Source organism: Aethina tumida, chromosome 2, assembly GCF_024364675.1.
Source record: "Aethina tumida isolate Nest 87 chromosome 2, icAetTumi1.1, whole genome shotgun sequence".
Lineage (NCBI taxonomy): Eukaryota > Metazoa > Arthropoda > Insecta > Coleoptera > Nitidulidae > Aethina > Aethina tumida.
The window spans coordinates 16,356,748-16,371,390 of NC_065436.1; the positions used below are offsets into that span (position 1 = coordinate 16,356,748).

At 28.4% G+C, this 14,643-nt stretch overlaps 1 protein-coding gene across 4 annotated transcripts in view; it reads left to right on the forward strand.

Moving 5' to 3' along the window:
* The window catches only part of LOC109597540 (heterogeneous nuclear ribonucleoprotein C), a 190,813-nt gene that overhangs the window by 71,723 nt on the left and 104,447 nt on the right, over window positions 1–14,643 (forward strand). For all 4 annotated transcript variants that reach the window (XM_049963507.1, XM_049963510.1, XM_049963508.1 and 1 more), the window contains one exon: window positions 4,598–4,681. In XM_049963507.1, coding sequence (XP_049819464.1) covers window positions 4,617–4,681 — 65 coding nt within the window. In that variant the 5' untranslated portion in view covers window positions 4,598–4,616. The remainder of the gene's footprint in view (window positions 1–4,597; window positions 4,682–14,643) is intronic.

The window sequence follows — 14,643 nt, forward strand, 5'->3', positions numbered from 1 at the left end:
GGATATGAATACATATATCATCATTAAATCCACAAAATACAAAACTTCCATGTTCATCCATACGTTATCTGGTCTACATGTTAATAAAGCTAGCACTTGTTTTAAATGTAGAACGAATGAATTTGAAATTATGATTAATTGAAAAATTCGTGATATTATTTTACATGATATATTCCCATCATACATCAATGTTCCCCGCTTGAATGTACGTTTCAATAAGACAAGCACACACTTTATTAAGCACATTTTATTCAGTGGCATACAGTTTTCCCCTAAATCAAACGGGCCATTTATCATTTGCCTGTATTGGTTTACAATTTCCGTTGACCACAACTAAACATACGTACATGGTTGGCTAAAACATCGACCACAAGCAAGAAATACTAATTTTCAACATATTTTTTATCATTTACTGGTGTTTTTAATATTCCCAAAGTCAACTTTTTGATTTTATTCTTTCTCCATGGATTTGTGCAGCTTTGGTTACTGATTTTTTTAGAATATGTTTAGTTAATACCGACCAATTTATTGTTATTTAAAAGATGCTCCATAATTATTCTTTCACTGCAATGCAGAAAATAAAATTAACTTGAATAATGAAACAAGTTGTTTGAAGCAATATAACTTTGATAATTCAAAGTGCACATTCTTTCGAGTGGAAATGAAACATTCTTTAGAGATTTTAGGTAAATTAGAATCAGCATTCCGTATAGTATTTGAATTAAACTTGTCACATATTTTATATTACTGTTTAAAAAATATGATAAATTACACGTATTTTAACGTTGAACACAATTTTTATATTATAATATTGAATTAATTTCTTAACAAGGAAATAAGGAATTCGTAAACTAATGGATTTAATTCTAGTAATTAAATAGGAAATGCTTTACATATGCATATCAGCATTGCTACAATTTCTTATACAAAGAGGGTGAGTTAAGGCAAAAGATTTTTTACTTGAACTTTTATGTGTTTCTCTACTAATTCTATTAGATTCTAATGCTCTTAACGTATAAATACAATATTAGTATTGTTTAGAAGTACATTAATAATTAATTTACCTTAATTACAATATTAGAACCGAAATAAGTCAACGTCTCTCTATTTCACATATTAATGTGTTATGTTTTATTCATCACGTCGTACTATTCAGTATATAGTAAATTATTCCGCATATTTTTTACCTCACGCCATTTATAATTATTGAAATCACTCTGGAATAAAACTCAACAAAAATAATTTATTGGGCTAAAAACTTACATTTATAAGGGTAGAAATTATTATAATTTATGCAAAAATTAAAATTGTTTGTGTTTAACGTTTCACATAACTTTGTAACAGAGAATTGAATATTTATTAATTTTAAAGTTGAACGAATTTGGTAACAAACAATTATAAATTAATGTTAATATTTTTGTCATTATGTAATTGGTGCATGATAAAAAAAATTAAATAACGAAATAAAAGTACTTCATGATTAAGCATATAAAACTTCGACAGCTTTAATTACAGCGAAAGCTTTTATTTGAATGCAAATGAATTAGTCTTCTGGCAGAGTCTCTGTACCGGGAAACAATATAGCTTGATGTCGACATTTGTGGTGAATATCAATTTCTTTATTGCCCAGACCGAGGTGACCCCACTTTAACCCAGCATCAGGTGTGAGTTTTCGATATTATAATATATACAAACGTGGAAAATAGTCTATTGTAGTTCTTTCTCGTTTCAGCAGTTCAATAATGTGGAACTAAAATTAAAATGAAAGACTTGCATTTGAAATGAAAAGAATAACTATAAAATTTATGGCACCTAACTTATGTGTATATGTTTAATATACAGATATTTAATTGAAAACTATGAACAAACATTAATAGTATAACTAAAATCTGGTTGACTTTCCCGTGTGATGTACGTAAGAGGCTAAGAATAACTTAACATACCATACTCTCTATTAAGTTGTGAAATGTAGTTGACATGATATATTACCTGTAAAATACCACAACATCTGGCATATTTTTATATAACATCTGAAAATGTATTGTTTTTATAAATAATGGGCTAATGTAAGTTTCATGTACTCGTGATTTATGGACTTTCACTTTAAAAGATCCTTTAAGGATAAAAGGTGGCACAACTTTAATTACAGGACTAAAACTAGATATTCCTTTAAATATATATTCGGTTCAGTAAATGAACATGTATTTTTGACACATTTTAATTGTGTGTTCCAATCGCACTTTTTGAAATCTCTTTTTAACGAGCCGGAAATTGAATTTACAAGATCAGCATTAAATTGATGAGCCTCTTTCACTTTGAAATGAAATTCGGGAAATTTGATTAAACTCCGGTTGTCTCCGGATTAAATCCGAATGTGACAAAAATATACCATAAAATGCAATTATCTTTGTTTGGCAGTTTTTAGAATAGCAATTTCGTTTGTGAGTTTAACAACTAAATATACATATAACACTTTCATTTTTTATCATAAATAAACGGTTTAAAAATAAAGTTTTAATGATGAAATAGTGATGTAGTTACTCATATTTCGTTGGTAATGAATTTATTTTCCCTCAAAATTCCTCCAGACAACTTTTGGTAGATAATAATAAAATATTTTAAACAATATGGGGGTTACAATTAATTAACAATTATTATTATATTATTTTATTTATTATATTATTTATTTATTATAATTAAAAATATACACGACTAGGTTTAAATAAAATCTATATAAATAAACTAATCTGTTATATTTTCTATTTCTAAATCTGCCTTTGCTCTTTAGGCTTCAGTGTTGATACGTTGAGATCTTTGTCAACATTTCTGGCGTAGTCCCAAGTCAAACAACAATTAGATAAGTTAGGTAGATCAATTGTATGAGACATAAGTGTTTGCATTGTTTTAAAGAGCCAGGCTTTATGCCTTCCATGAATATAATTAAACTGGCAGCTCTTCAGATTAACTACAATATTTTGTTTACTTAACGTTTAATTAAAATATGAAGCATATAAAGAAGGAATGTGTATCTGTATTTCATTATATATATCTTTCTAGGAAACAATCTTCATTTATTAATAAAAAAAATTTAAAATGCTTTTGCAAGGAAATAAATGACACTGCAACGAAGCACATTCCCCAATAAAAAGGATGAATACGGTCTTTACTATTACGACACTCTGTTTTTCTCACGCGAGTTAAAAGCTATAACTGTTTCTTTCAACTTCACTGAAAGTTAACCAAGATAAAAATGGTCTTTTCTGGATGCTGCAGTAAAATATGTTGGCCTTCTCTAACAGTTTGACAAGACATACAGTCATGTGAAAAATAACGACACTTGTCGGTCTACAGAAAATTTGCAAATTAAACCAATGTTTTCAATAAGTTTTGAAAGGAGTATTTATTTTTAAATACTCTTATCTTCCTAGTGTACAAAAATTAAAAAAAAAAATAAATTCTTTTTAGAAAAATAATTGTAAATGTAATATAAAGTTCTTTAAATTTTCATGTAAAATAAATTAGATTCAGTAGTGATATTTCTATCCCTCTGAGCAATCTTCACAACGTGACACAAGTTCTCCATAGGATTTAGGTCAGGTGATTGGACAGGCCGCACGTTCTTTTGTGTAACTGTTTTTTAACGTTTGGATTCGATAGGGACAGGACACCTATCGGTCTTTTCGCTTGTAAATTATTCCTAATTAGCAATTTTCGAATAATCTAAGCATGAACGGTCAAAGTATATTCATTTTTAATATTTTTGACGACGGAAAAGGATTGTTATTCACAAATCTCGTAATGATTCGTTGAATATTTGGCGTTATTTTGGCCTTTCCTCCTCGTGTCCTTTTGGGGCTGTATTTCCGATATTTCTGTTCGTTTTCGGCTATTTTCCGGTATGAAATATCTTTTTTATGCAGTTGTTTTAATATAATATATATCTAATATATAATAATAACTTATACACCACATATTTACCGTTTATAAGTATTTTAGGAGCACAATATTAAAAGTGTAATTTTGAATAAATTTAGACAAATTATAACCTATTATTTTTCACATGACTGTATATAACAAGTACAAAATGATTTATAGAGAATAAAATGAATATTCAGTGAGAATATTGATCCATATTCATTACTTAACAAATAAATATACAAGACCCACAACTTGGGCAAGTTCCTGATAGATCCTACGGTCTAACTTCATTATAAACAAAAGTTATACATAAATTCTGCACCATAAAGGAATTATAAACCATAACAAAGGCCAATAAAAGTGCGGTTAGTCTCTTTATACCCAACAAAGGGCTTATTGCAAGGAATCACGATGGTATAGCGGCAAGTTCCGAAATTTCTAACTTTCAAACATCTATTCATCAATGCACTTTGAAGATGTTGTTTAAGCTAGTTTTACGTCTTCACCGTTTGTAGTTCAGACTTTTGATAAAAGTCGCATTTGCCGATAACCTATTAACAGTTTGCGTTGCATATTCCTCTCTTACTTCCTGTTAATCAGTTTCATGTTTCCTGAACATTTTACTTGTTATAAGACAATTCAGATTATACAAACTAATTTAGTTATAATGTTTTTTTAGGGTCTTAAACAGCACATGGATGGATATTCTGGAACTTAACAAGATCACCGTTGCAGTTCAAAAAGTGAAAGCAAACCAGCAAAAGTAAGTGTAATATTTTATGAATATCAAAATTGGTAAATAAGTTTAAAAGTCAATAAAAATCCATCACACAACTGATTTGTCGATGCAATTGCGCCATAACTGCTTAAACTCCTTAAAATACGGGGCAAAATTCTCAAACAATTAAAACCGAGGCAATAACAATTGAAGTTGTAAACTCCAATAATTTTCACAAGGTCTATAATACAAAAAGTTAACGAAAGCAGTGAACGTAGCAACAACACGCCAAAAATGAGCATTGATCTCGCCTAGACCGTGGCATAAAATTGTATTGAATGAGCTGGTGAAAACGATTGGCCCCGTCTATTTTACAATTACTGCGCCCTGGAACGGTATTAAATTCCGCTGCCTTCGAATCAATTTAAACAAAAGGCTATTCGGATGTCAGAATTTTTTCATTCATTCTTTCATTCCTCGCTTTGTTCCGCTTAGGTCGATGTATTCAATTTAAATTTGTGCGGTTCATATTAAAAACTAACAAAACGGTTTTAAAAATTAAAATATTTAATTATAAATAAATAAATTTTTGTTGGATTGTTTGCTGAACGGTTTTAATAGAAATATTAAATATATAGATTGGTGCATTGTAAATAACTAAATAGACTTACCCTAAATAAAATTATAAAATATCAAACGGTAAACAAATTTTAATTACAAAATGCTGAATATAAAATGCGGCGTCAACAGGAAAATGGACCTCCATTTTTTCTCTTTATTACCCACTTGCAAACTGCTAACTAGCAGTTATCTATACAATTTTATTTAAAAAAAAAGTTGTAAAACACAGTAAAATTTTCTTGAATTGTCGATAATTAAAATCCGCTTCTGGCGACTTGGCTTTACATTACCTTAATTAACATTACCTTCATCCATTCATTCCTTTAGGCACTAGAGCAGTGTTTATATTTACTGAGCTTTCAACACGAGTAACTAATTACTCATCAAAAAATCCAATTAAGTAACATGTTAATCATGACGAACCGCTCATTTTTTGGGGGGATAATTTTAACATGACGGTGACCTGTAATTGATACCGGCGTAATAGCGTGTCCACAGTGAGAGAGTTACAGATGCGCTTCACGCCTGATGATGGATTGCTTTCTAATTACATTATTCATTACCGATTGACAGAGCAAGAGACCACCTCATGGACGCACGGCGTCGCTCAACGACGCCTGCAGGCGGTTCGTCGCGTTGTGACCAGAACAAGCTAACGGTGTTATTTACAACTATCACGTATGGGACTGGCTATGAATTAATGCTTTTAACTGTCCATTTAATGGACAACCTGGAATATGCTGATGAAGTTTGCACATAAACAATTACGCAAATGACGCGAGAAAATATATTGACGTCTAATTTTCTGCATAACATCGTGTGATGATGTATTTATGGAAATTGGGCTTGAAAACAATTGTCACGTGTTCTTGTGAAATTTCCAGCAAAAGATTTTTATCTTGGTGGTTGAAGTATAAAAATATCTCAATCAGTTTTTTAATTTTGTTTGAATTTTAGCTATCACCGTTCTTCATACATAAATCCTGCATCGAATTTATATTGAATAAAATTGATTCTTTTACTAATTATATTTGAATTTTTACTCAGCAAATATCCATATTTTATCCCATCTATGAATCGTTTAACAATCAATGAAATTTACTAATTGGAAGACACTTCATAACTATTTCAAATATTGTTTGTTACTAAACTCTTGAATAATTATGTGGACAAGAAAAAGAAAAATTCTCTGCCGAAATGATTAATTTTATGATTTAAATAATGTAGTAAAGTTGAGTGTTTTTCATAATTCATTTTAAGTATGTCTTATATTACTTTAAACATTAGAGTTTAGTGTAATTACTAATTTAGGTTAATGATGTCTATGTAATGGACAATCTACAATATATTTACGAAGTTTGTACATAAACAATTACGCCAATGACGCGAATGAAATAATTTTCTGCATAACGTCATGTGATTTATTTACATTTAGAAAAATAATGATTAGACAAAGTAAAAAACAATTTTTAAATGTTCTTGTAAACTTTAAGTAGGCGAAGTTTGAAAACCAATTTATACTAGTTTTTTTTGAATTTTTACTTAGTAAATATACACACTTCTCTCTATATATAAATTATTTAATATTCATTGAAGTCTACAGATCCAAGGACGCTTGGGAGTTATTTCTCATAATATTTGTTTCTTAACTCTTGAATAATTATACAAATAATGAAAAGTTCTCCGTCGAAATTATTAATTTTAATATCCAAATGTATAATAAAATTGATGATAAGATGTTACTTCATATTACTTTAGATAACAAACTTTAGAGTAATTATTAATTTAACTTAACTCCTTCCTCCATGATTTACTCTATGATGTTTTTTAATTGATGATAACAATATTTATATTTATGGAAATAGTGTGTGTGTGAGTGTGTTAATGTTTTTGTAACTGTATCCAAAGTTAAAGAGGTTAAAGTTTGAAAATCAATTTATGCTAATTTTATTGGAATTTTTACTTACCATTAACATACACATACTTTTTCCCATATATAATCATTTAATATTCATTTAAGTATATTCTTTCACTCTTAGTAATTATTTCAAATAATATTTGTTTCTTAACTCTTGAATAATTATGTAAATAATGAACAGTTCCCACATCATTTGATGTTTTTTAATTTAAAAAAGCTGTTTTTGAATGATTTTTTGGACTTATTATCAAAAGTTATTGTGGTTGTTAGAAAAAAATAAATACTAATTTTATTTGAATATTTATTTAGCAAATATACATACTCTCATCACACATAAATTATTTAATATTCGTTCAAGGACCCTTAGAAGTTATTTCTCATAATATTTATTTCTAGACTCTTAAATAATTATGCAATAAAAAGTTCTCTGTTGAAATTACTAATTACAAGATTCAAAAAGTGTAATATTTTTTTGCTTCTATTTTAATTATACCATCTATGTAATAATGTACTTACAACCCAGAATATACTGTTGAAGTTTACACATAAATAATATATGAAAGTTCCCCCATCGAAATTATTCATTTCAAGATTCAAAACGTGTAATATATATTTTATGAACTAATGCTTCTAATTCTAAATATACCATACCATCTGTATAATAATGTAGTTAACAATCTAGAATATACTATTGAAGTTTGCACATAAATAGTATGAATATCATGTGAAAAATGTATGGACAATCTAAGAAATTTCAGTATGTCATGTGATTTATTAACATGTAGGATATTCTTAATTAAAACAAAATAGTGACGAAAATATTATCATTTATGGAAATATATAGTGTTTTTTTTAACATTTTGACAAAATTTAAAGTGGTTAAAGTTTAAAAATCAATTTATACTAATTTTATTTACTTTTAGCATATAAATCATTTAATATTCGTTGAAGTATATACATTCAAGGATTCATGGAAGGAAATTATGAATAGTTTCCCATTATAGATTTTGAGATCTTAATGCAGTAAAGTTGACTATTGCTGCTTTCATTTTAAGTTCACATTATATGCAAAAGTTTAGGCTAATTATTAACTTACACTTTAAATAATTGAATTGAAACAAAATTAAAAAAGGCGATTTTCGTGATTAGTAGTAAGTTTATTCCATCATAGAAATGATCCAATTTTCGTTCAGGATGTCGACCCAACTTACACGAAAACGTAATTATTCTCTTCTACTATTCACTATTTACAATCTACGAGACTTATGTAAATATACTACACGCTTTAGCATACGAATTCATTCATAAAACAAACTTTATGAAAGTACAGTTCCAGTTAAAAACTACATTATAATCTTGATTTCCACTTGTTCCGCATGCAAATTAAAAACACGCTTTTTTGATGTTTTTCTCGTTATATTTTACGTTACATTTTTGCTTTTTTAATATGATTCTTTGCATATGAAGGCCACCATCTGGTCGGTTCCATATTTTCCGGCTGGAACAGTCAATTTCCCCGCTAATCGCAGTGTTCAGGACTAATCCTGTTAGCAACCGCGGCATGTTATTGTATAAATTTGCACGCGTGGCTGAATAATCGTTCCTTGTCCATTTAACGGTTTTTGATACCCTTGCCTTACACGTTAAAAATTTTTACACAACAGGATGCCCCCAAGAAAAGTGATTGATGATTTTCCTAAGTTTCTATATCCAAATTATAATTTTAGTTTCTTAAATGATGGTAAAAATAATGGGTAATAATTGTTACATATTGGACATTCTGGAAGAATATGTCTTAATATTGGCAAACATTTTTTACTAACACTGTTTTTTTACTAACTGGTACTATGACCTGGCCAACCCACAGTCCAGACCAAAGGCTTTCTTGTTGAGATTTAAGATAATGAATAAACGCTGTGAGGCTGTTATAGGAAATAGAAGTGGAAAAAACTTTCTTTCTTTAGAATGATTCGGAACAAAACACATTTTTATATAAATATACAAATAATCTATACCTTGATACTTTCCATTTACAGAAATATTATTGATCAGTTATATTTGTTGATGCTTTAATTTCTTGGAACATTACATATTCCAATTAGTGTTGAAATCAATAATGTCGAATGTTAAATGAAACACAGTAAAATTTATAAAATTCCACTTTATTATTATTATTTATTTTTATTAGACATCGACAGTTTTATCCCACCTATAAAATATATTCGCGAGAATACACCTAAATATATCTCTTAAAGATTAAAAGTGACAGCAACGATATGATATACTTAAAAATAGACACAACGGTGTACGTTTCTAAGACGTTTCAGGTTGTTTGGCACACGTGTAGTAATAAATAACATTATTTTGTTAGGAAATCGAGTTTACATCAATATATTGGGCTAGAATGCAGTTTAGATTTAAATAGTTGTTTTGAAGATGCAGTACTTAAAATACGCACAACAACCATAAATTTATCTTGGAGTACAGATTAAATATTTAGAATGTTAGTTGAATTTATTTACTAAGCCTTCTAAGTATTTTCATTCGGGACCTAATTTATATCCAGTTTTACTTTTACTTGTTTATTATAATAAAACTATTAAATTCATTTTCGTAACAGTATTTTCATAGATGTATAGTTCTAATTAATTTTTTAATTATCATGTTAAGTTGAACGGGAACATTTAATTAGTTTCTAAATGATAAAAGTGTATAAAACTCTCATCAATGAAACATAAACCATTGTTTTAGTTTGACTAGAAAGTTTTTCCAGTAGAACTTTGACTAATGTGCCTTAATGTTGTTAAAATATACGGACAAAGTAGGAATAAACGATAAAAGTTTATAAGTAAAATATTACCATTTTGCAGGCGATTTATATAACGTCTGTCAAGACGGATTACTTAAGGAAGACCTTCAAAAAATATACAGCGAATGATGTGGGGGTTTATTCGAAAACTAGGAAGTGAGCTTAGCTTATCTTTTTGTACCATGAAACTTTTACAAAATACTAAAAACTTACCTACCTTGAGTTTTGGAGACTTTTAACAAACATTCCAAGCTGTGTTTTTCACTTCGTGGAGACATGACACTACGATGGAAATAATTAAATAACTTTTGGAAGCAATAAATCTAATTGTAAAGCAATTTCTTGAAAAGAATATTGATGAAATAAACGAGCCCCAACCATTATTCCTTTTCTGTATATCCAAGAGCAAATTATAAACTCAGTTTTGAACAATATTCAAATTAACTTTTTATATTTTTTACACACGAGTTCGTTACAAAATTAAACGCAAACAAAGAAAATGTTTGAAATGTTCTGCTTTCACAAAGCTTTTAATACAACATGTCTTTTACAATTATTGGCGTTCACATTTTACATAATAATTGCATTAAATGTTTCAAATTGATAGTGAATTAGAATTAAATGGAATAATAGAGAAACGTCATGGGGCTAATTGTAAGTTGAAATCATCGTTTCCACCACATTTATTTTATTTATCTTTATTTTGACCACATTTAAGATTCATGATATTCTATTTAACGTCATAACTGTTTTAATCTTAGTTTTACATCTGTCTATGAATAAAATTATCAAACGAAATTATTGCTATTACAATCCTAAAATATAACAATAAACACCAAATAAATAAATTAACTTGAAATACTGTTGGCCAATTCCCAAAGTTGTTAAATTATACGAAAAGTATTAATTTAGGGGATATAGAAATGGTGTGAGTCATAATCTAAGTTGTTTTCAATCGGAGTAATAAGAAGTTGGCGGCTGTTCAATTGCAGCCAGGTAGATTAAAATAAAGTTCTGGCCTCCATAGTTTCTCATAATTGCGTCCGTATTACTCATTTTGTGTGGGTTTCCCTTTATTAGACCGACTGTTTTGGCACGTTAATGTTCCGAGTGTATGATTCACAGACGAAAACACCTTGCGCCAAGGTATTTGTATGGATTTTTTTGTTCAAGTCATTCTTTGATTTTGACAAATGGCCCCTTTGAATTGGTTATGTGGCACGGTACAGTTTTTTACAACAAACTTTCTTACATTGATAGGCATGCAATTTTCCAACTCAACTGGGCACGGTAGTCTAAAAAAGTATTGAATGAAAATAAATTGGGGTAAAAAAGTCGTCTGTAAAAAATTTAAAATCAATATCAATAATTATGGATAATAATCGTTTTTTACACATTATTATAATGATATTTTTATTGAATTTATCTTCACAGATATCTACTGTCTCTATCATGCATGATGTCTCTCTCTAAATTCAGACGGGTCAAACGCTTTTCCTTTGCTGTTAAACATCAAACTTTAAGTAATATGACTTAAAAATGTCTTGATTCTACATAAAATAGGTGTCTCTCAGGAGCCATATTGTACTTATTTATAAAGTGTGAATATTTATAAATGATTCAAGTTAAATCAATTTGCATGCACACACTCACACAATTTTACTTTGCACAAGCAACGGCAAAATCATATTCCATTGTTAGCGCTTTCTATCCAACCGGGACTAACAGGCTATCAATAAAAATAAGAAAATTGGAATTTCCACGTACGTTGACTTTTATTCAATATGTGCATGAATTTATATGTATACAAAAAAAAATATCAGTGTTCGTATAGGTATATATCAATTTCAATCGATCAATGAATAAAAATAATAAAACTGGATAAAAAGAACTTAGCGGTTTAAAAACAAAACAAAATTACAGACTCTGTCTGATATCAAATCAATATTCATTTTCGATTCGGAAATAAAAAACCGAAATAAACTATAAACTTTATTGAATAGTTATGATCTTCGGGGGAATTTAAGTCGAGTTTGAGGAATGTGGAATGTCATCCCAGGAGCACTTAATGGAAAAGTTGTCCAGGAAATGCCGAGCGTTTATTGGATCTTCATTGTCATGTTAATAAAATTTTCCCTTCGTTGTATCATTAAAAGTTGTCGACGTGGTTTTATTTGAATTTATATTACTCGCTACACGTTTACGCTACACACGTGTGCTATAAAAAATACCTAACCTCCTTTACCATCATTAATACTAAACGTAATTTGAACTTTATTATTTTTTTTATAGAAGTGGCAATCGGTATTATGCTTGTAGTATTAATGGTTTATACAGAAAATATTATATTTGAATTAATCATTCACGCTACAATAATTTGTGATCATTTTTATAATATGCAATTCAAACTATAATTATTTTTGGAATATGTAGTATAAAAATGTTAAAAAAATTGCAGAGCGATTCTAAACTGCAAATGTATAAACTAAAGTGGGTTTTTAAAATGATATATTGCATCAGCATCGATATTTCCAGCAGTTAATATTTTCGTAACATGATGAACATACAACAAATATGTATATTTATAATTTACTATATAAATATTTATATAGGTGTACTTCAAAAACAATTAATCTTTAGCAAAATTTGTGTGCGTTATGTCAGCGAAGTCATTAATGAATTCGTTTAAATGTATCGTTTTAATTTTACATTAATATTTATTGTCGGTGTCATTTGTATTATATGTCAACGGCAAAGGTTAATATATTATGCAATTGAATAATTAATAGTTAAATTTTGTTTTTAAATTAAATAACCTTAATTAAAATTTGTCACTGTATTATGTTTTGTAAAATTTTAATCAGATATTTAATTTATAGTCGTATTAAATTGATTATATGAATTGAAAACAGTTAAAATTTACACTGAATTATTATATTAAAAATTATCTATATGCAAAATTCTACATTTATTATTCATTCATTTTTAAAGAGAGAACTTTAACATATATATTTTAAACATAATGGATGTGAAAACTAAATAATAATTATAATTAATACTATTATAGATTTAGTAACAAAAACATCGCTATTTATAAAGAAATTATAAACTGTGTTGTAAGTTAAATTATACTGATTTTAATATTTTATTTTTGACAGTTAGTTATTCTAGTAACCTATAAAAATATTTATAAATCAGTGGCTAAGTTCCCAGTCATCAATATGACGCCTTAAAATGTAGTTGTAAAAATTTTATGATAATCTAACCTTTGGTTCAAAAGTTACGGTGATTTTAGTATTTATTTTCAAAACAATGGATTCGTATGTTGATAAAACATTGCTCTTTGATGGAGAAAAATACTGCTGAATCGAAAGCATGGCTTGATAAGTGTTATCCGGGCACCGCACCAAAAAAATCGACTTTTATTAACTGGTTTACTGAATTTAAACATCAATGATGCTCTATGCATTGGTCGATACTTCGAAAAATATCATAAGTCTTCAAAATATAAAGTGAGTTGCAGAATATAGCTAACATTCTAAACATATCAAAAGAACGTATGCTTTATTGTGCATGAACATTTCCTTATGACAAAGCTTTTTTCAAAGTAGGTCCCATCTGGGCTAACACCAAACTAAAAGTAACAACGAGTCTATAATTCAAACTATAATACCATAATACCCAAATAAAAGTCGATGAGATATGCCAAGACACATATTTGTAGTTCTCATGTGGTGATCCACTGTGGCAACTTGAAGTCGTCCAGACAGGAGTTATAAATGAAGTTCTCAAAAAGAACAGATAAAATCAGTTGTCTGGTGAGTGATAATTATTGGACAACTTGCTTCTTGTCGTCCAATATTTCCCACATTTATAAACGTAAACACTCTAGAAATAACATCTTTCAAAACACTGAAAGAAATCGTAAGATAAATTGAACAATGGGGGATCAATTTGAGGTATCTTCAAAATTCTACCAACATCATCTTGATGTTAACCAACGAACTTAAGGTTATTGAGATTAAAATGAAATGTGAAATAAACAACTCCTTTCTATGAAAGAGCTAAGTTCTTAGATATATAATAACAAAAAACAAAAACATTGTCTTATTTATTTATGTAAGTGACATACTTTAGGAATTTGAGTATTATTTTCATGGTATCAGTTTTCATTCCAGTCCTTATAGTTTATTATAGGAATCATTGTTTTGTTCCACTATTTAAAACTAGGTATATCCAAATAAATAATTGAAATATTCTTCAAAAACATTGTCGATTGTTAATATATAAGTGATAATAATTAATTAATATTAATTATTGATATTAATCTTCCCTATAACTTTGATTAAAATGGTGCTATATTGGGTACTTTCAATTTACATAATTTATAAGACAAGGGTCCAACAATTAATTGTCTCCTTTACTGGTGTTTGTTCCTAACAGATATTGCTTGTGTGAAGATATTTTGGAGCAGATGGTCAGAAATAAGGGACGCGGTCGGTTAGCGGAATTAAGTGATTTCTATCATCTTACGAAAAACTTTTATTAAGAAAATCATAAACTTACTTAAACTTTATCAAGATTTATCGATTTAATGGTTGTTTATATACCTAAAGGTATAATTTGACACACTACTTTCTCACAACGTCATCAACTTAA